Source organism: Dryas octopetala, chromosome 7 (assembly GCF_963921425.1).
Source record: "Dryas octopetala chromosome 7, drDryOcto1.1, whole genome shotgun sequence".
NCBI lineage: Eukaryota > Viridiplantae > Streptophyta > Magnoliopsida > Rosales > Rosaceae > Dryas > Dryas octopetala.
The window spans coordinates 9,785,502-9,808,523 of NC_141372.1; the positions used below are offsets into that span (position 1 = coordinate 9,785,502).

The window sequence follows — 23,022 nt, forward strand, 5'->3', positions numbered from 1 at the left end:
ATAAGCCTATACAACCAACTAACTACCAATATGCTGTCCTAAACGTGTGTACGAACTCTGACCCCCCAAAAAAAGCCCTCTTTGTACGTTGTACACTTAGTACCATTCCTCCTCTAACTACAGCTTTCATGTGTCACGGTCTATACACCTTTTATATTCATGTTTTTCATTTTATAACACATACATTGATAAACATAATAGACCAAAAAATATATATATATAAACATAAAACTCAAACTTCCTACTTTGATCATAATTCTTAGATTTACTTGTAATTGTATTTGGGAAATAGATAGATGTATGTTGGTTTATTTTAATAAAAATTTATGATTAAATATCAAATATTAATAATTTTTCAGTAAAATAGTAAAACATTAATTTTCTTTTTAGTTTAGATACTAACCTAGAACAAAACATTTTAAATTAGGTCACAAACTGGTTTGTTATACAATTGTGACTATTTCAAATTCATAAAAATTCAAAATTTATAAGAATTTAATGTTTTTTATTTAAGCTTGGGGGGATGAAGTCCTATAATCCATATAATCCATAGACTAAACATTAAAGTTTAAGCCTTGCAAATATTGAAAAAACAATAAATTAATAAAAAAGTTATGATTGTTAAACAATCACAGTTTGGTATAACCATGTTTTTTAAAATTAGTATCTAAAGTGATACTAACTTAAGGTGATAGTATAACCAGCTCGGTATAACCATATTTTTTAAAGTTAGTACCTAAACTGAAATTTTGTATCTAAAGTGAAATGACATAAACGTTTTGGTAGTTAAAATGAAAAAACATTACAATTTGGTACTTAAAGTCAACAAACCTTTATTTTAACTCTTGGGGATCTCGATAAATCTTCTACTAAATAAATACAGATATTCAAATTAAAGCTAAGAAGGTGAGCTTTTACTCAATGATATCTTGATCAGTACAATTGTTTCATACACAATAATTAAAAAAATTGTATTCCAACATTTACTTAACTTAAGACAATTAGAGATTATTCTACAGGTGTACGCACTAATACATGTCCTTTCATTATTTATTTATTACTATTTTGTTCGCACGTACTTTATATATAAATATATGTTTTGTAATTTAAAACAACCAATAAATTAATAGTTGTAGTGGTGGATTCAAGAATTTCTATATTGAGTGGTGCACTTGTGCTACCTTGCCTTTAGTTTAAGATGTAGAATACTTAAGGCTTATTTTTGCGATTGCCACCCAAAAGATAGATTTTTTTGCACTTTGCCTCATGAAACTTATAATTTATAACAAGATCACCCAAACTTAAATTTTTTTTGAAAATGCAATTTCATCAAGTTTGTCAAGGTATCCATTCCAGCATTTCTAACGACTAGGCTGACGAACTTAATGAAATAAAGCATTTTATAACATTATGTAAAATTTGGTGGTAAAGTGATACATTATAAGTTCTAGAAAACAAAGTGCGAAAAAGTCTATCTTTCATATGACAACCCAAAACTTAATTAAATTATAATTAGATCACATCCACAATAATAATATCTATACAAATTACAAATGTTCGTTGGGCCATAGTAGAGTAATGAGTGAAGTATATATATATATATGTGTGCATTCAATTATCAATAATGCTAATTGTTCCACATTTTTTTTCTCATATTTGTATCTCACCTGATGTGTCATTACTTCATTGGAAGGGTATTTCCTTTTTCTTTTTTAGGTTTTATTTTTTAACTTTTAGTGTCCAATATATGAATGTCATGTAAGATGGTATGAAATTGTGGTATAAAAATGTGGTAAGTGTTGAGAGTAATGTGGAGCAATGTCTCACATCGAAAAACTAAGGCTTAGCATATGTGCTTATAAGTCTTGGGCCTCTCCACCCATTGCCAATTGGTTTTGGGTTGGATGCTCTAATTCTATCATGGTATCAGAGCTTGGTTATTCGCGTGTAAGGCCCAACGGCCACACTTGCTTCCACGTCATCCAATACAATTTGTTCACGTATAAGGCTCAAAAATCTCGCCACGTGCGGGGGCGTGTTGAGAGTAATGTGGAGCAATGTCCCACATCGGAAAACTAAGGCTTAGCATATGTGCTTATAAGTCTTAGTTTTTCGATGTGGGACATTACTCCATATATTTATCATATTATTTCATGATTCTCAAGCATATAAATAATCTTTTTACTTGCCAAATGATGTTGTTAGATCTACATATTGACATTACAACATTTTCCTTCCTCCTTGTCTTTGTGTTTTGTGTCCCTATTTCAAGTTGCAGTGGTGGGTTTCTTTAAAAAAAAAATGGCTTCACTAATGGGTTATATATATAGGGAAAAGATTGTGTGCCCTATTATTATGACACAAGATTATGTGCCCTAATCTGACGTGGCAAAATTATTTTACACACATCACTACTTATTTGCCACATTATTATTGTTAAAAGACTATTTTATCCTACCTAAATTAATAACTGAAATTGCTATTAATTAAACTACATTAAAAATAATTCAATGGTCATTCTTTTAAGAAAAAAAAAAATCTTCACATCCTCGTTTAGCCACCAATCCGTCTACGATGTTGATGTTAAGAGAAGCTATATTTCTTTTGCCTATTTGCCTCTCTTTATCTGAGTGAAGTTTGGAAGGAATGGTGAGTTTTTTGGATGGACGACGAAAGAGAGGGCCTGGGTTTATCTCAATTTATGAGGGCTGTTTGGTGCCTATGGTGGAAGACGTACAGGGACTGTGTGGTGGTATTTGGGAGTTTAATCAAATCTAAGATAGACTATTGATTTTGTGTTGTGAGAGTGATTCATAATTAATGCCGTGGGAGGAAATCATGAGAGGTCGAGGTCCCTCAATTTTGATTGATTTTGGGCACCATTGCTAATCTGCAAAGTGAAGAAGAAGAGAGACCAAATACATGTTGTTGGCAATTTTGTTTACTCTGCAAACACCATTGATCGGATGGGAGGTGCTTTGATGGCAAGTTATCAATAATCTTTTATATTAAAAAAAGAATGACCATTGATCTTTGGTTAAGAAATTTCAACCGTTTGATATTTGAGTGGAAAAAAAAAAAGAATAGAATTAAAATAGAAAAAATGATAGAACTTGCAAGATTTTAAGAAGGGTTAAAATAGTCTTTGTGGCAATACCTTGTTATTATAAATATAATTAGGGCACAATTATGATATAAATTATTAGGGCACTCCAGCATTACCCATATATATATATATTTATTTTTTTAATGCAATTTTTGGACTCTAGTTCTACCATGTACGTACGGTTCTTCCATGAACAATGAACAATGCAACACTCTTATCTATGGCAGCATCTTTATATGTTGTTCTTAATAAAACCGTCTTTATATGTTGTTCTCAATAAAACGAAATATGACGACTAGCAAAAAAAAAAAATTAATATAAGAGGATATAATAATTTGAAAAAATAAATTAAAAGGTGGGTAAAGAAATAAAATTAGGGGATTTACCGTCATTCATGAAAAAAATATAAATACCACTTTTTTAATAGTTTTTAAATATTTGAAATTCTTTGAAATCTGTAAGGAGAACGTCAGAGATTTATTGACTTTGATATAATATAATTTACACTCTAAAATTCATAAAAGTCTATTAAAATCTATCATTTAATAAAGTAAATGATTTTTTAAATATCATATACTTTTTAGAAGTCTTAATTGAATACCACCAAATTTTTATAAATTTTTTAAAAATTTTAATTAAATACCTTTACACTTTTCAATTCTATCAAAATCATTTAAAATTCTAATTGAATACGACCGTCATATAATAAATGGCAGGGTTTTTATTTTTTATTTTTATATGGCAGGTTACATGTTAGAGATACCGTGTAACATGCGCATCTCTGTCTTTTCTTGTGCGCCTCTTCCTTGTCCATCCCCCAACTATAAATAGTGTCTTCCAGCTTGTGTGTTTTAACGAACACCTGGTTCACAACCACAACCACCACCACCTCTTTCTTCGGTTCAAAACAAGGCCTTGAAGGCGTTTTTTTATGGCTGAAATTTAAAGACCCAAGTGCCCTCACTCTCTTTTCCATTCCAAAAAGAAAAGGTTAGGCCCTAGTAGGCTAGACCAGAGAGAGGAAGAGGGTGAGAGTCCAACTTTCGTCAGTCTTCTGTAGAGGTTGTGGGGTTCATTGCGCGCCACCACCGCCACCACCGCCACCTCTCTCTCGTTCACATTGCGAATAGGTAGTCTATGTGATCGAAAAAGCTAGAGGCTTGAAAACAATTTCTGTGGGAAGAAGAGGAGCTATCTGAGTGGCACAGTTTCTCGTTAACAAACTGGCAGGTAAGCTATGTTAGACTTAAGAGTTAGTTGTTTACACGTGTTTTGTTTCTATTAGTTAGTTATGTAATTAGCCATGGCCTTGTATTCTGTTGGTGATAGTTTTAGTATAAAGCATCGTACTGTACAGTTTTCTCTCTCATTAAGTCAATATTCAACAGAGGCAGTTATTAATTTTTCTCTCAATTTCTTTCAAGCTTTCAAGCTAGGCTTATTAGCATGGCATAGTTATCAACGAGTAGTCTTTCTCTCGTTTATGCCATAAATTTGTTCCTACTATATCAATCTTCACGTTTTGTGTGCTATAAATTTGCATGCCAATTGCGATATCTGATATGGGTCTTGTTGTTTTCTGCATAAAAGTTCAAGTCTTGGGAATTTGGGATTGTCTTTAATGGTGTTTTGGAGGTTCTCTCTAATGGGTTTGATTCCTTTTTGATGGGTTTTGAACAAGCACATTTTTCTCAAAGCTTCCAGAGAGAAGCTGTTGCAGATACAATTCTGGCCGACAAGCAAGACCAATTTTCTCGAGCCGGAGCAGGCGTTGGCCCTCAGTTTTCTGGCCCTCAACCTGGTTTCGATTCGCCTCAATCAACACTGGTCTGGTACCTTCCCGATGATTATGGTTAACAATTGATCCAAGTACACCAATGTGATTGATTTCCTCTTGTCAAGAAGTACAGCTTCCATAACCAGACCTTTGGGGTATGTAAACTCAACTTCCAAGAAACCAACTGGAAATCAAAGACTGAAAGACACGAAGTGTTCTTGGTTTGGGTCTCTTCATTGGTGATTCGGAGTTATCATAATTTGAATGACAAAGTTCAGTTGCTTCTCTGTGATTGTTCGCCGGAAGAAGAAGGTTAAGGTGAGAATCTACTCGGTTTCTTTCTTGTATTTTGATATTTTGCATTTGGGTTTTCCTTGAACATCGTGATCTGCTCATTTTCAATCTCTTTTTCTGTTTTTCAATTTTTAGGGAGATGATGAATCTTCAAAAGCTGTTGAAGTGGAGAAGGCAATTAGAACCCTGCGAGTCAGGTTTCAACTGAAGCCAGTGAAAACTTTGGAGGTTGATGGGTTGAAGCCAGCAGCAACTCTTGGGGTCTTAATACCTTATGGTGTTCACAAGAAGACTACCCCTAGTGGCAAGGTAACAAGCCCCAAAAGCCCTGTTGGGTGTTGTGAAGCAGCCTATGAAGGGGACTATGAACATGAAGAGAGCCCCCCCTTAGTCAGGGGAACCTGTAATGACTCTGATCATCCAGCTCATGAAGCCATTTCAAGTGAAGATACTCCATCAAGGAAGATGGAGATGGGTCTCTGTGGATCTGATTTAGATGGTAGGGCTGTTCGGGTACAAAGTGGGCATCTTAGTGACCCAGGGATTGGGAAGCCAGAGTTTTGGGGTTCACCAAAGCTTAAGCGGTCATGCTCTAATTTGGAGACTCATAATGTTGTTGATAAGATACCCTCTAAGTTGCCTCTTTCAAGGTCTCAGTCTTACGAAGAATTACAGGAATTGGCTGAAAGTGTGAGGAAGAATGTTAATCCTGGCAGCCCTGATTCTGTTATAACCCATTTCAGTGCTGATAAAGTGATGCTGAAGAAGCATTCCTCAAGCCAAGTTCTGCCTTCCAGAAGTAGAAAGTTGTGGTGGAAGTTGTTCCTTTGGAGCCACAGGAACCTGCACAGTGCATGGACTGCAAAACCAAAGACACCTTCCACCATTGCTGCTTTGAATAAGCAAGGTGGATACTCTTCGGATACGCTTGAACCAAACCGGGCTATGCAGTTTGGGAAGATGGAATCACCTCTATCATATACTGGAGAATCTTTGAACATAAGGCAGAACAACATAAATGACAACCAGAGCTGGGATGGTTTTCACATTGGAGCTTCTGGCTTATGGCCACAGAACCAGTGGGTTGCTTTCTCAGCAGAAGCCTCCTCATCTGCAAGAGTGCAAGAGTGGGTGAAAGACCTCACAAGACAACCCTTGGTTCTAGATAATGAAGATGACAATGTGGGCTTCCCACAGACCCCACCCTCTCCTCAAACTCCTGATACTGGTAGATCATCGTCAAGAAGCCCATACTTTACTCGAGGCCCTGACAATGAGGATACTTTACATGCCAATACTTTGATCCAGTCTCTAAATTCTTCCTCAACAGTGGCTCACGTCTCTGATATTGGCTTAAAAGCTGTCCCCAACATGTCATGCTTCTGCAGTCTCCGATCTGTCAATTTGTCAGACAACTTCATAGGTATGCTATAGCAGAAAAGAAATAAACCGTATAAGTTAGTACTTGAACATATTGAGTAGTGGTAACTAAATTTCTTGGCATTTGTTCTTCTCAATTTGCAGTCCACATAACTCCAGGATTGCTGCCAAAGAGCCTTCACACACTCAACCTGTCCAAAAACAAGATCAGCACCATTGAAGGATTGAGAGATTTAACCCGGCTACGAGTGCTTGATCTCAGTTACAACCGCATCTGTAGAATCGGACGTGGTAAGCTCATATTATTCTAATTTCTCAACCATCTATTTGAGCTTTGAAAACACGCTTCCCCCAGTAAAATGTATTATCCCAAATGGTCACTGACACACTGTGGATTTTAATGTTGCCAGGGTTATCAAACTGTAACTTAATCAAGGAGCTCTATCTTGCTGGCAACAAGATCAGTGATGTGGAGGGTCTACACAGGCAATTGAAGCTAACAGTTTTGGACCTGAGCTTCAACAGTATAACAACAACAAAGGCACTGGGTCAGCTGGTTGCTAACTACAACTCAGTGCAGGCTCTGAATCTGTTAGGGAATCCAATTGAGAATAACATCGGTGATGAGCAGCTGCGCAAGGTAGTTACTGGTCTCCTCCCAAAGCTAGCGTACCTGAACAAGCAGACCATCAAGCCACAGAGAGCAAGAGAGGCAGTCACAGATAGTGTAGCCAAAGCTGCACTAGGGAAGGGTGGAAGGAATCCTCGTAGAAAAGCAAGCAAGAAGCTTAGCCCAATGGCACAAGATTCCAGAAAAGATTCCATTTCACCAAGAAAAAATGCATCAATGCCCACCCGAGGGCACAAGAGCAGTCCAAGTGTTGGCCAGAAAAGCTTTCGCAAGTCAAAGAGTCTAGCCAAAGGGTCACTTGCGCTCCCATCTTCATCCCATTAGATGCTTGTCCATGTTAGGGGCCTTAAGAAGTTTTAGGCATAAAATTTCTGAGGTGGGTGTCCCTTCTCTGTTGTTTTAGGCACATGATATTCCAACTGTCATGTACGAGTGACTTCTTCCATCAACATCATCCATTAGTTTACGTGGATGGGTGAGTGGGACTGACAACACACCAAATGGGCGCCACATCAGAAAAAAGAAAACATTTAAAAAACCAAACTAAAGAAGAAAAAAAGAAAAAAGGGGGGAGGAGCACCTCGAGCCTCCATCCCCACCCCCAACCCACCTCACTGCTCGCGCCGGCAACGACCCTCTTGCCGGCGAATACCCCCTATCGGCGGCGACCCCCATGCCGGCGACCCCACATCTATTTTTCTCTTTCTCTCTCTATTTTTTTCTCTATCTCTCTCTCTCTCTCACTCTCTGCTGGAAGTCGTTAAAGCCATTGAAGCCTCCTCACCCCCTTCTGATCTGGAAGCCATTCAATCCATTGTTTTTATGCAAGAAATATGAGAGCTTTTTGGTTCATTTCTATGTGAGCTTTTATGCAAGAAATCTGAAGCCAAGTAGAGAGAGAGAGAGAGAGAAAGAGAGAAGAAAAAGAGAGAAAGAGAGAGGGGTGGCCGGCGCAGGGAGGGAGGCTCGGGGTGGGGGTGGGGAGGGTCTGCTCCTCCCCTTTTTTTTTCTCTTTTAGTTTGTTTTTTTCTTCTTTTAGGAAATTACCAAAATGCTCATCCACGTAGTGGCGCCACGTCAACTTTTTTTAACGAATTAATAGATGAAATTGACAGAAGAAGTCATTTGTAAAGTTTATGAGACAAAGTGAAAAAATTTAACTTTAAGGAGATAAAATGAGAATAAAAATTAATTTCAAGAGATATTTTCATGGACAAGGAAGAGAAATAGTAAATAATAAATAATGAACCCAAAACAATGCTTTTATTGGGTAAAATTGACAATGTGAAATTTGCTTAGTATGCACAAAAACTTGGGTGCAACCGTGCAAGTATACTTAATTTTCAATATAAAATGTTTTTAGTGGAAAAGTAGATGGATGAAGTGAGTATTAATTGAGAGTGGCCTTAATGTCACTCACACTTGAATCCACTGAGTCTAATTGACTTCCTTATCTTTTGGAGGCACGAGGCATCCACCGTAACCCACCTTCTTATTTATAGCATTATATATGACTATATGGGATCATGACTCCTCACATTGGCATATATGTTTGCCTTATTACTGACTGATATAAAGTAAAATTGACAATGTGAAATTTGCTTAGTATTCACAAAAATTTGGGTACAAGTATACATAATTTTCATTTTTCAATATAAAATGTTTTTATTGGAAAAGTAGATGGATGAAGCCTTAATGTCACTCACACTTGAATCCACTGAGTCTAAATCAGAGTGGACTTCCTTATCTTTTGGAGGCATCTATGAGGCATCCACGTACCTTAATTAACCCACCTTATTTATAGCCTTATATATTACTATATGTGATGATGACTCCTCACATTGAGAGTGGCATGCTTGCCCTGTTACTGATTGATATAAAGTAGTAGCTAGCTAGGTATACCTCATTAATTAGGTCTTAACTAGGCAATAGTTAATTTGGAGATATGATGACTCTGTCAACTATAACCAAGGGTTTAAATTTCGAAGTTTTCGCCGAAAATTTCGTTTTTTTTGGGGTCCAAAATTTTAACACCAATTCGACTGAATTTCGGTAAATTTCGGTGAAATTTCGGATACCCTAAATGCAAATTTTTTTGAATTTGAGAAAAATTTCCACGAAATTTCGCTTGAATTTCATCGAAATTTAGGGAAACTTCGACGAAATTTCCCTCAAATACCCAGGCTACCCAGCGCACCAAATTTCCCTCACTCCCTCACTCCCTTAAATACCCAGCCTCACAATCTCACCTGCATAGTCGTCGGCGCACACCTCCATCGATCTGAAACCCGATTTGCAGCGCCTCCTTTCTCCTTCGTCTTCTCGGGTCTGTCTTTTCTCTCTGTCTCTTCTCTCTCTCTCGCCTCTCTCCTCCATCTTCTCGGCTTGCAGCGCCGTTCTTGGGCGTCGCTATCTTCTCGGCGCCGTTCTCGGCTTGCAGCGCCGTTCCGGCCACCTCGAAGCCCCCGGCGTGTTTCTCTCTCTTAACCCCCCCTGAAATCAGTTTATGCGAAGTCGCCGAAGTGCCATACTGCCATCAACCCGTGACTGTGAGTAATAGTCTAATAGACTAATCTAAAGTTCTAAACTCTAAACTGTCTAATAGACTTATAGACTAACAGTGTAAATGTCTAAATTAATGTATCATGTATTGATGTATATGAGTATATCTGTATGTATGAGGTTGAGTATATCATTTACCCACTTTTAAATATTATCTAACATCAATTGATCAATATCATATTTTGGGTTTACATGTAAATTATATTGATCTTTGGTTGATTTATGTAAGATAAATTATATTGATCTTGGGTTGATTTATATAGATTTGGAATTAATTGTATAATTTTGGGTTGATTTTGATTTGTATAAGTGTATGATTTTGGGTTAATTTTGAATCTTTAATCGTATAATTTTGGAATTGATTGTTTAATTTTAGGTTGAATTTGATTTGTATGATTTGTGTAATTTGTATGATATATAAATATTGATATGGAAGTTGAAAGTGGTGATATGATATGATTATGAAATTGGAATTGGTATGATTTGTTAATAATTAATATGGAATTTGTATGATTTGTTAATAGTATCTAATATGTATCATGTATGGAATTGCCGAATTGGTAATTTAAAATTAGTAAAATTAATATGGAGTTGGTAATAAATTAATAATTAATATGAAATTAGTAATATGGAAATGAAATTGGTGATATAATATGAAATTACAAATTAGTAATATGAAAATATGGAATTTCTAATTGGTAATATACTAATATGAATATGATATGAAATTACTAATTAGTAATAAGTTAATAACTAATATGATATTAATTTCTTGGTGATATACTGATATGATATTAATATGGAATATAATTGTTATTGTTATTGTTATGTGTTATTATGTATGTATTTTTGTTATTAGGAATTTAGGATTCAATGGCCAGTGGAGGGAGATCACGTGATCCAGCTTGGGATCATGTCGATCCACTACCGGGTGGCAGACAAGGTTCAATATGCAAATATTGTGGCCTTGTAATGAAGGGTGCTGGAGTGACACGCTTGAAATACCACCTTAGTGGTATGGATCCTGGACACAATGTGCAGCGATGCAATAGTGTCCTATCAGAAGTGAAACAATTCATCATTGCAGGGATGCAACACAAACAACACCAAAAAAGCAAAAAAATACAAAGGATGGAAGAGCTCAGAGAAGAGGTTTGAGGACAAGATCAGATTGAGCTGAGTGATGATGATGAGGATGATGATGATGAGGATCATAATGATGATATGGGGCCTCAAGAGCGAAGAGAATTTCGAGCTGTACTTCGAGCCTCTAGAGCAGCAGAATGGGAGAGGGAACACTTACATAAAGTCCCAAACAGGGGACAAGGTTCTGGGTCTAGTAGTGGTGCACGGATGCGAAGAGGATCAAGCATGAAGGAATCACGACCAACACCTCCAGTAGCACCAAACTTGTACAAGGCAGCTCAAGCACGCTAAAAGAGTGTTAAAAATCTCTTTTCCGGAGGGTCAATCAAAGATGGGATGCAACGCTTGATCAACAAGTTCTTCATATATGAAAATGTTCCTCCTTCAAAAGCAGCATCTCATCATTTCAAAAATTTGGTGATAGGATGTCAACAGGCAGAAGTAGGAATGGAACCTCCAACACCCTATCAAATACGCACCGGATTTTTGGACCAGGAGTTTCAAGAAATGCAAGAGCATGTAAACAAATTGAAGGCCGATTGGGCAACTTGTGGTTGCACAATCATGTGCGATGGTTGGACAGGTCCAACCAAACTGTCTATCATAAACTTCATGGCCTACTCAAGAGGGAAGTCGGTATTCCTTAAGTCCGTTGATTCTTCAGATTGCATAAAGGATCATAAATATATTTATGGGCTATTGAAGAATGTAATCACGGAGGTTGGAGAGGAGAATGTTGTTCAAGTTATGACCGACAATGGTTCCGCATTTGTCAAAGCAGGTAAGAAGTTAATGAACAAATACAATGTGTACTGGACGTCGTGTGCAGCACATTGCATTGATCTAATGTTTGAAGAGATGGGGAAGAAAGAGCAAGTTGCTAATGTGATTAAAAAAGCCAGAATGATCACGAATTATATTTACAACCATAACTGGTTGTTGGCAAAGATGCGAGAGATCACGAAGGGAGATATTGTTCGTCCTGGTGCCACCCGACTTGCTACAAACTATATTGCATTGGATAGTTTGTATGGTAAGATGATGGGGCTGAAGCAATTGTTCACCAGTGATGATTGGGGTTGTAGCAATTTCCGGCGTTCAGATGCAGGCATCACGGTTGAAAATATAGTTCTTGATCACTCTTTTTGGCAACAGGTGCATAAGGTGTGCGGTCTATTTGAACCTCTCTACGTAGTTTTACGTATTGTCAACACAGAAGTGTATCCTACAATGGGATCAATTTATGAGTTGATGCGTGTCGTAAAGGAAGAACTAGAAAAAAAACAGGGTGCACGGTGGGTAATAAAAATCATCAACGATCGATGATTTAAAACGTTACAACACGATTTGCACGCAGCAGGTAACCCGATAATTTATTTGTTTTTTTGGTTCCGCATTTTTTTAATTGATTTAACTTTCAATTAATGAACTAAATTACTAATTATATATTTCTATATTTACTTGATGCATGATTGCAGCCTATTATTTGAATCCTCGCTATCAATATAGACCTGGCGTTGGAGATGATGGTGAACTTATTCGGGCTGTGCACAACGTATTCTCCAAATTAGATCCCTATTCACCAGAAGTTGGCCAATTTGGAAATGAGGTAAAAAATAATTTGCCATAAGGCCCATAAGAATCCTTACGAAAAATATTAATACTTTATAGAATTTGATTGTCTTAAATTATTTATTTGATTGATATTGTATAATTTGTATTGTATTTGTATCTAGTTAACATATTTTAAAGATGCTCGGAAAATGTTCGGAGAGCGAGCTGCAAAGGCCGCTAGATCACGAATGTCTCCTAGTGAGTATACATCTTACTTGTATTAGTTAGATTAACTTAATTATTTATTTTTATAGTTACACTTACACAAACAAATTTTTCATTTCAAGTGAATGGTGGATCATGTATGGGAGTGATGCGCCTACTGTGAGGAAGTTAGCCATCAAAGTTTTATCACAAACGGCGTCATCATCAGCTTGTGAAAGAAACTGGAGCACTTTCGCACTCATACACACCAAACAACGAAACAGGCTCTCATATAGTAGGTTAGAAAAAATGGTATATTGCTACTATAATATGAGGCTTGCACTTCGAGACAAGAAAGCAGAGGAGGATCGCGTTGATGAATATGATCCGCTGGATATATATGATGCTGCTATAGGGGATGATGATGTGGAGGAAAACCAGCTTTATCAGTGGATTAGGCCCCTCCATTTAGATGATGATGCAGGCAATCCAGACCCTGATATTACAGCTCAAGCACGTCAAGAAGGTATCAATGTGGACAGAGTTCTAAATGAGAAGGTGAGCCCTACTACAAGTTTGAATGAACTTATGCAACCAAAGTCGACACATCGTACTGAGCCAGTTCCCACTAATCCTTCTCGATCAGGCAACTCTAGCACAAGATCGGGCACTCCTACCAACAGTGGAGGTAGAGGTAGTGGTGGTGGTAGAGGTAGTGGTGGTGGTGGTGGTGGAAATGAAGATGTCACTGGACATTCTCAAGAGTATATGAGCCCATTTTCTGCCGAAGCACACTACACACATGCAACACAAGATGAGGATCATGGGAGTAGGCGTGCCGGACCAGGAATTGGTGCCATAGGAAAAGACTATAGTCGCAGACAAAGAGGTCATGAGAGTTTGGCACAAGAAGAAGAGGATTCATTATCCACCACTTTTGGCTCTATGGGGGTAGGAAGTGACAATTACAATTATGGGCAAAACCCTCCAATATTCTACCCACCACATATGCCTTACTTGGTTGAGTCTGATAGTAACTCATTGGCACAACAAGAGACAAACTCTTCAAATGAGTATGCTTATGGGCAAATTCAACCACAACAGGTTCCTGATCCATATGGTTGGCATGTTGGCAATTACATGCAAAATTATGCTGGAGAAGTATCTTGGGATGATTATTCTTCACATTACACCTACTCTGGACATGATGATACTGAAGACACCGGAAATTTTGAACCTCCTAAAAACTCTATGTGGTATTGATTACTTTTGTAATTCATGTGGCAATATTATAGTAAAAATAAAATTGAGGTGTTATTGAAGTAATTATTAATTAGTGAAGCATTTTTTTAACAGTATTTGCCTCTAGCGCGCATTATATTCATCACATATCACATGAAACCTACCATATAATTTGGTTTTTTTCAATGTTTTTTATCAATGTAGTAGATAATATGTTAAATAAACATATGGTGAAGTTTCATTCAAAATTTTCGTATTTTGATAATAATTTCCATCGTTTCCGTCGAATTTTTGTCGAAATTTAAAAATCTTCGAAATTTCCGTCGAAATTTCCATCGAAATTTTCGTCGAAATTTCCATCGAAATTTTCATCGAAATTTCCTCGAAACCCGAAATTTTATTCCTTTACTATAACCAGGAAAATAAAGGGACCAATTGATACATGGATGGCATGAGTGTGCTGCATGATCATGCATGTGCCTGTCATGGTCATGAAAACTCAGTTTGAATCAAGCTCATATCATATGGTCTCAAAAGATAGGCATATATACGCAGTAAGATTTGCTTTCACATTTCTAAATTAAATTAAAACCCTTACCATCTCAACCCAATTGATGAATTGTAAACGGTGATGATGACTTAGTGTTGCTGCAGATACTAGTATACAACTTGCGTAGAAAATGAGGGTGGCATAGAAAATGAAATTAATTCAGGATTATTAACAGAGCCAGATAGTTTTCAGGGGTAGGTACGTATATATAAAAGATGAAATTAATTCAGGATTATTAATGCAGGTGTTAGTTTTCGATCAGTGAAGGTATATAAAATGATATTAACTCAGGATTATTTACAGAAAATAAGATCATTTGCTGATATTGTGTTTATTGTTGGTGATGACTTAATGTTGCTGCAGATACAATTTGGTTAATATATGTTGCTGCAGATACAATTTGGTGAAGTAAGGGTTTAAGAACATAATATATGCTTGTCCAATATAAGGGTAGGCACAGAAAATGAAATTAACTCAGGATTATTAACACAGCTAGATAGTTTTCAGGGTCTGTATAAAAGATGGAATCCATTCCAGTTATTAATGTAGACAATTTTCAGTGAAGGTATAGAAATTGACATTAAGTACGCATGATATTAAGGCCCCGTTTGAGATTGTGGTGGAGTACTCAAAAATTGCTGTGGATGACAAATCTCAATCACCTACAGTAATTTTGGTGTTTGGTAAAAAATTAAAAACTGCTTTTTTCCACAATTCTCAACTCCTCACAACAAAAACAGAAAGCGGGTTTCTAAGTGTTTTTGAAAGCTGCATTGAATCGTAACAACAATGAATATTTTATTTTACCCATAATACCCTTATTAATTTCTATAATTTTTATTTGTTTATTTTAAATTAAAAAATATGTCCATTATTAGTTATATTTTATATTGAGATAATTAATTATGATATTTTATTTGTACGATTAAAATTATAATATACCTAAAAAAATAATAGGCATACTTATTTAATAATGTTGTTCTTAAAAAAATTAATGCTAATAAAAATTTGTAGCCACAAATTTTAAAAACAAGTAAAAAAATATTTTATTTTTACCAAACAAATAAGTGGAAGACATTTTTAGCATCATATCCATTTTAATAATTATACACAGACTTTTACATTAATATTTACCAAACATTTTGATACTGTTTTTTACACTCACAACACTTTTACATTAATATTTACCAAACACATTAATGTTTACCAAACACTCAACTGCTTTACTTTAAAGTTGACTTTACTTCACAGCTATTTTATTTCACAACTATTTTTCCTTACAGTAATACCAATATCAAACTGGCCCTAATAGGAGATAAGATCTTTTGCTAATGTTTTTGGTAAATTTTAAAAACCAACAACCGAACCGACTGTGTGGGTCGGTTGATAATTAGGCAACTGACTTTTGTTGGTTGATGTTGGGTCAGCTATGTTTCACCCGACTTGATTTTTTTTTTTTTTCCCAACTCAGCAAAGGACATCCCACCAAGCACATTGTTCAAGGCTTCAAGCACCTCAGAACAACCATCGACGACTTGAAAACCAAAGGAGCAGCCCCTTGGCCAACAAATACTCAACCCCATTCAAAGTTCACTCACTCCTGAGCCAAGCCAAGATTTTGACTTTTGAGGAGATTGAGCTGAGCCTGGGGCTTTCATTGAATGGTCAATTTGGGTCGAGAGCAAACCCTAGGCCAATTTCTGCTGAAATCGATGGTAAAGGCGCGCCAACGCAATCCAATCTCGAGCTCTCTATTGTTTTCGCGCGCTCAAGCAGCGGCGGATCGAGCGACGGACTCAAAGTGGTGTGAGAGGGCGTAGCGGCGATTCAAGCGCTAGGCGGTCTTCTTGGCCTCGAAAATCAAGCCCTCAAATTCGTCGTTGGCGATCTGCCACGCGTCCTGCAAGGCCTTACTTGAGGCCATCCGCTTCGTGAAGCCGTCGATGTCGCTGCGCTGGAAGGCTTGAATGTTCGACACCCTGTGGTTGTTGGGCCTTCTGACCCTCGATGGCAGTGGGACTTCTTGAGGGCACCCAAGTGTTGTGGCCATTATGAGATGATAGACTACGTTTGTGGAGGAGGGGCTTCTCCCAAAGTTAGCTGCATGGGTCGGTCGGTTGTCCGACTTTCACCTATTTTTAAAACTGACAACCGAACCGACTGTTGTGGGTCGGTTATTAGCTGCAACCGACTCTCATAGTCGGGTTGGTTTTGGATCGGTTGTCGGTAAAAACTTACTCATTCTCACTTCTATTTAAAAGGATATCGTTTTGTAAGTTGAGACATGTAGCGTTTTTCTTAAATTTAGATGAAAGCCTAAAATGACGTAGTAGAATCAAACTAACATCCTGTTTGATAGATTTCTTGCAGGCAGCAGCAGGCATCAGGGTGCTTATCTAGAAAAAACAAAAAAAATAGAACCAAAAGCTTTAATTTAGACGATCTTTTAGTCCTCATTCCAAAACCCACAAAGGAATTTCCAATGACTTAAGAAATGTCCTGAAACTTTTGTCTTTGCTGGAAATGAGCAAAATATGTCCTATTACAAAGAGAAATTTCCATTTGGAGGCCAAAAACAAGAAAAAGCGTAAACCAACTGGATGCTTGATTCAAAAACACACGTTGATTAACTTACTTTAATACTTTAAAAGAAAATTAGAGCATTTAAGTCAAAATTAATTGGCGTCCAAGACTCATAAGTTTATCTAAGACTATAATTTTTTAATATTAGATAACACTTCACATTCTCTTACACCTCCAACCTCTTACACCTCCGACCTCCTCTCACAAAAGTATGTATTTTTTTATCATAAAATTGAGTTCATAATTTGAATGAAAAAAATAAAAAAAAACAAACAAACAAACTAATAAAAGGAGATTGGAGGAGTTTCTCCAACAGAGATTGGAGCAAGTATTGTTGTTGATATATAATATTGGAGCAAGTAAGAAGGGGAATGAATGTGGAACACGTAAGGGGTGACTTAAGTGAGTGAGATTGTAAAGAATGCAATGGATATATTAAAAGGTATCAAACTTGACAATAACTTACCTCCCTGTTACAGAAATAGGTGTTATCCCAACAATAACTTACCTCCCTGTTATAGGGATAACACCTGTTGTAGAAATAGGTGTTATCCCAACAATAACTTACTTCCCTGTTATAAAAATAGGTGTTATCTCAATGAGAAAAAGAGAGAGAGAAGGGGGAAGGGGATAGCAGGTGCATACCTGCGTTGCGGGTAAGTGCTTCTCATCAAACTTGCATCCACTTGCACGGTGATGGGTACGATTATATAATGAGCTATTGGCTACGTGGCAGGGACATAAGCCCCTATACAACCAACTAACTACCAATATGCTGTCCTAATCATCTGTACGAACTCTGACCCCCCCAAAAAGAAATCAAAATCTCTTGTGTACGTTGTACACTTGTACAGTTGTACCACTCCTCCTCTAACCACAACGGCACAACTTAAGGGAGTAAAGCTTTCATGTGTCACGGTCTATACACCTTTTATATTCATGTTTTTCATTTTATATTAACACATACATTGATAAACATAATAGACCAAAAAAAAAAAAGTATAAATATAAAACTCAAACTTCCTACTTTCATCATAATTTTTAGATTTACTTGTAATTGTATTTGGGAAATAGATAGATGTATCATGTATGTTGGTTTATTTTAACCCTTGGGGATCTCGATAAATCTTTTACTAAATAAATACAGATATTCAAAAGCTAAGAAGGTGAGCTTTTACTCAATGATATCTTGATCAGTACAATTTTTTTCATACACATTAATTATGTACACCCATTTTTAAAAATTGCATTCCAACATTTACTTACAAATAATAAAAAACTTAAGACAATTAGAGATTATTCTACAGGTGTACGCACTAATACATGCCTTTTAATTATTTATTTATTACTATTTTTCTCGCACCGTAATTCATATATCAATATATGTTTTGTACTTTAAAACGGCCAATAAATTAGTAATTACAGTGGTGAATTCAATAATTTCTCTATTGAGTCGTGCACTCGTGCTACCTTGCCTTTAGTTTAAGATGTAGAATATTTAAGGTTTATTTATGCAATTGCCACCCAAAATATATACTTTTTTGCTCTTTGCCCCATAAAACTTATAATTTATCACTAGATCACCCAAACTTCAAATTTTTTTGAAAATGCAATTTCATCAAGTTTGTCAAGGCATCCATTCCAGCATTTCTAAAGATTGGGCTGACGAACTTAACGAAATAAAGCATTTTATAACATTATTTAAAATTTAGTGGTAAAGTGATACATTATAAGTTTTAGAAAACAAAGTGCGAAAAAGTCTATCTTTTAAATGACAATTACGTCAATAAGCCAAAACTTAAATTATGATTAGATCACATCCACAATAATAATGTCCACACAAGTTACAAATGTCCGTTGGGCCATAGTAGAGTAAGGAGTGAAGTATATATATATATATATATGTGTGTGTGTGTGTGTGTGATGTGTGCATTCAATTATTGTGGTAATTTTCTTTGGGTTATCATGGCACTAAACTAAGTGAATGATTGAAAATAGGAAGAATAATTCTCCCAAGGGCCAAGACCCTATTATGAGTCATGAGTCATGACTCATGAGTATATTATTTGGAGATAATATAGTTTTATTATTTTATAATAAATGGCAGGATTTTTATTTTTTATTTTTATATGGCAGGTTACAACTGACAAGTTAGAGATACCGTGTAACATGCGCGTCTGTCTTTTCTTCTGCGCCACTTCCTAGTCCATCCCCCACCTATTTCTAGTGTCTTCCAGCTTTGTGTGTTTTAACGAACACCTGGTTCACAACCACAACCACAACCACAACCACCACCACCTCTTTCTTCGGTTCAAAACAAGGCCTTGAAGGCGTTTTTTCAGGTTGAAATTTAAGGACCCAAGTGCCCTCATTCTCTTTTCCATTCCAAAAGAAAAGGTTAGGCCCTAATGGGCTAGACCAGAGAGAGGAAGAGGGTGAGAGTCCAACTTTCGTCGGTCTTCTGTGGAGGTTGTGGGGTTCATTGAGCTCCACCACCTCTCTATCGTTCACATTGCGAATAGGTACTCTATGTGATCGAAAAAGAGGCTTGAAAACAATTGCTGTGGGAAGAAGAGGAGCTATCTAAGTGGCACAGTTTCTATTTGACAAACTGGCAGGTAAGGCTTATTAGCATGGCCTAGTTATCAACAAGTAGTCTTTCTTTCGTTTATGCCATAAATTTGTGTTCCCACTATATCAATCTTCACGTGTTGTGTGCTATAAATTTGCATGCCAATTGTGTTATCTGATATGGGTCTTGTTGTTTTCTGCATAAAAGTTCAAGTCTTGGGAATTTGGGATTGTCTTTAATGGTGTTTTGGAGGTTCTCTCTAATGGGTTTGATTCCTTTTTGGTGGGTTTTGAACAGGGGAGGTTTGAACAAACACATTTTTCTCAAAGCTTCCAGAGAGAAGCTGTTGCAGATACAACTCTGGCCGACAAGCAAGACCAATTTTCTCGAGCCGGAGCAGGCGTTGGCCCTCAACCTGGTTTCGATTCGCCTCGATCAACACTGGTTTGGTGCCTTCCCGTTGATTATGGTTAACAATTGATCCAAGTACACCAATGTGATTGATTTCCTCTTGTCAAGAAGTACAGCTTTCATAACCAGACCTTTGGGGTATGTAAACTCAACTTCCAAGAAACCAACTGGAAATCAAAGACTGAAAGACACGAAGTGTTCTTGGTTTGGGTCTCTTCATTGGTGATTAAGTCGGAGTTATCATAATTAGAATGACAAAGTTCAGTTGCTTCTCTGTGATTGTTTGCCGGAAGAAGAAGGTTAAGGTGAGAATCTACTTGGTTTCTTTCTTGTATTTTGATATTTTGCATTTGGGTTTTCCTTGAACCTCGTGATCTGCTCATTTTCAATCTCTTTTTCTGTTTTTCAATTTTTAGGGAGATGATGAATGTTCAAAAGCTGTTGAAGTGGACAAGGCAATTAGAACCCTGCGAGTCAGGCTTCAACAGAAGCCTGTGAAAACTTTGGAGGTTGATGATGGGTTGAAGCCAGCAGCAATTCTTGGGGTCTTAATACCTTATGGTGTTCAGAAGAAGCCTACCCCTAGTGGCAAGGTAACAAGCCCCAAAAGCCCTGTTGGGTGTTGTGAAGCAGCCTATGAAGGGGACTATGAACATGAAGAGAGCCCCCCCTTAGTCAGGGGAACCTGTAATGACTCTGATCATCCAGCTCATGAAGCCATTTCAAGTGAAGATACTCCATCAAGGAAGATGGAGATGGGTCTCTGTGGATCTGATTTAGATGGTAGGGCTGTTCGGGTACAAAGTGGGCATCTTAGTGACCCAGGGATTGGGAAGCCAGAGTTTTGGGGTTCACCAAAGCTTAAGCGGTCATGCTCTAATTTGGAGACTCATAATGTTGTTGATAAGATACCCTCTAAGTTGCCTCTTTCAAGGTCTCAGTCTTACGAAGAATTACAGGAATTGGCTGAAAGTGTGAGGAAGAATGTTAATCCTGGCAGCCCTGATTCTGTTATAACCCATTTCAGTGCTGATAAAGTGATGCTGAAGAAGCATTCCTCAAGCCAAGTTCTGCCTTCCAGAAGTAGAAAGTTGTGGTGGAAGTTGTTCCTTTGGAGCCACAGGAACCTGCACAGTGCATGGACTGCAAAACCAAAGACACCTTCCACCATTGCTGCTTTGAATAAGCAAGGTGGATACTCTTCGGATACGCTTGAACCAAACCGGGCTATGCAGTTTGGGAAGATGGAATCACCTCTATCATATACTGGAGAATCTTTGAACATAAGGCAGAACAACATAAATGACAACCAGAGCTGGGATGGTTTTCACATTGGAGCTTCTGGCTTATGGCCACAGAACCAGTGGGTTGCTTTCTCAGCAGAAGCCTCCTCATCTGCAAGAGTGCAAGAGTGGGTGAAAGACCTCACAAGACAACCCTTGGTTCTAGATAATGAAGATGACAATGTGGGCTTCCCACAGACCCCACCCTCTCCTCAAACTCCTGATACTGGTAGATCATCGTCAAGAAGCCCATACTTTACTCGAGGCCCTGACAATGAGGATACTTTACATGCCAATACTTTGATCCAGTCTCTAAATTCTTCCTCAACAGTGGCTCACCTCTCTGATATTGGCTTAAAAGCTGTCCCCAACATGTCATGCTTCTGCAGTCTCCGATCTGTCAATTTGTCAAACAACTTCATAGGTATGCTATAGCAGAAAAGAAATAAACCGTATAAGTTAGTACTTGAACATATTGAGTAGTGGTAACTAAATTTCTTGGCATTTGTTCTTCTCAATTTGCAGTCCACATAACTCCAGGATTGCTGCCAAAGAGCCTTCACACACTCAACCTGTCCAAAAACAAGATCAGCACCATTGAAGGATTGAGAGATTTAACCCGGCTACGAGTGCTTGATCTCAGTTACAACCGCATCTGTAGAATCGGACGTGGTAAGCTCATATTATTCTAATTTCTCAACCATCTATTTGAGCTTTGAAAACACGCTTCCCCCAGTAAAATGTATTATCCCAAATGGTCACTGACACACTGTGGATTTTAATGTTGCCAGGGTTATCAAACTGTAACTTAATCAAGGAGCTCTATCTTGCTGGCAACAAGATCAGTGATGTGGAGGGTCTACACAGGCAATTGAAGCTAACAGTTTTGGACCTGAGCTTCAACAGTATAACAACAACAAAGGCACTGGGTCAGCTGGTTGCTAACTACAACTCAGTGCAGGCTCTGAATCTGTTAGGGAATCCAATTGAGAATAACATCGGTGATGAGCAGCTGCGCAAGGCAGTTACTGGTCTCCTCCCAAAGCTAGCGTACCTGAACAAGCAGACCATCAATCCACAGAGAGCAAGAGAGGCAGTCACAGATAGTGTAGCCAAAGCTGCACTAGGGAAAGGTGGATGGAATCCTCGTAGAAAAGCAAGCAAGAAGCTTAGCCCAATGGCACAAGATTCCAGAAAAGATTCCATTTCACCAAGAAAGAATGCATCAATGCCCACCCGAGGGCACAAGAGCAGTCCAAGTGTTGGCCAGAAAAGCTTTCGCAAGTCAAAGAGTCTAGCCAAAGGGTCACTTGCGCTCCCATCTTCATCCCATTAGATGCTTGTCCATGTTAGGGGCCTTAAGAAGTTTTAGGCACAAAATTTCTGAGGTGGGTGTCCCTTCTCTGTTGTTTTCATTCTCTTAAAAGTCTGTAGACTACAGTAAAATCCTTATAAACTAATAGACTAAGAAAAATTATTATTTTAAAGGAGTTATTTATATATGAATAAAATCAATAAATGAATAATTTATTGATAAATGAATATTTATTAATTTAAAAAGAGTTTTTATGTTTTTTTTTTGACAAAGTACATGTATCTTATAAAAAAAAAAAAAAAACAAATTACAATTTAGTACCTCAACTTTACATGTTGTTTCAACTTAGTACCCCAACTTTGAAAACTTGCAAAAAAGTACCTCAAGTTTCATTTTGTGTCAATTTAGTACC

At 37.3% G+C, this 23,022-nt stretch overlaps 3 protein-coding genes across 3 annotated transcripts; all 3 read left to right on the forward strand.

The window, feature by feature from the left end:
• The first annotated feature begins 4,305 nt into the window (after nucleotides 1-4,305).
• Nucleotides 4,306-7,834, forward strand: LOC147279484 (uncharacterized). Its single transcript, XM_086251667.1, has 5 exons — nucleotides 4,306-4,336; nucleotides 4,804-5,201; nucleotides 5,313-6,600; nucleotides 6,702-6,848; nucleotides 6,968-7,834. The coding sequence occupies exons 2-5, from the start codon at nucleotides 5,148-5,150 to the stop codon at nucleotides 7,510-7,512; spliced, it is 2,034 nt and encodes a 677-aa protein (XP_086107793.1). The 5' UTR covers nucleotides 4,306-4,336; nucleotides 4,804-5,147; the 3' UTR covers nucleotides 7,513-7,834.
• Nucleotides 7,835-12,797: 4,963 nt separating this feature from the next.
• Nucleotides 12,798-13,917, forward strand: LOC147279485 (uncharacterized). The gene has a single exon (XM_086251012.1). The coding sequence runs from the start codon at nucleotides 12,811-12,813 to the stop codon at nucleotides 13,915-13,917; it is 1,107 nt and encodes a 368-aa protein (XP_086107138.1). The 5' UTR covers nucleotides 12,798-12,810.
• A 5,385-nt stretch (nucleotides 13,918-19,302) lies between these two features.
• Nucleotides 19,303-22,742, forward strand: LOC147279486 (uncharacterized). The gene is made up of 5 exons (XM_086251127.1): nucleotides 19,303-19,647; nucleotides 19,899-20,317; nucleotides 20,429-21,719; nucleotides 21,821-21,967; nucleotides 22,087-22,742. Exons 2-5 carry the CDS (start codon nucleotides 20,264-20,266, stop codon nucleotides 22,629-22,631), a joined length of 2,037 nt encoding a protein of 678 aa, XP_086107253.1. The 5' UTR covers nucleotides 19,303-19,647; nucleotides 19,899-20,263; the 3' UTR covers nucleotides 22,632-22,742.
• Nucleotides 22,743-23,022: the final 280 nt, after the last annotated feature.

Excerpts from the sequence above, each read along its gene's own strand:
- LOC147279484 (XM_086251667.1), top strand. The coding sequence starts at position 5,148 with ATGACAAAGTTCAGTTGCTTCTCTGTGATTGTTCGCCGGAAGAAGAAG. Across the intron at positions 6,601-6,701 it reads TTTGTCAGACAACTTCATAG|TCCACATAACTCCAGGATTG; the intron begins GTATGCTATAGC and ends CTCAATTTGCAG. Across the intron at positions 6,849-6,967 it reads CATCTGTAGAATCGGACGTG|GGTTATCAAACTGTAACTTA; the intron begins GTAAGCTCATAT and ends TAATGTTGCCAG.
- LOC147279485 (XM_086251012.1), top strand. The coding sequence starts at position 12,811 with ATGTATGGGAGTGATGCGCCTACTGTGAGGAAGTTAGCCATCAAAGTT.
- LOC147279486 (XM_086251127.1), top strand. The coding sequence starts at position 20,264 with ATGACAAAGTTCAGTTGCTTCTCTGTGATTGTTTGCCGGAAGAAGAAG. Across the intron at positions 20,318-20,428 it reads GCCGGAAGAAGAAGGTTAAG|GGAGATGATGAATGTTCAAA; the intron begins GTGAGAATCTAC and ends TTCAATTTTTAG. Across the intron at positions 21,968-22,086 it reads CATCTGTAGAATCGGACGTG|GGTTATCAAACTGTAACTTA; the intron begins GTAAGCTCATAT and ends TAATGTTGCCAG.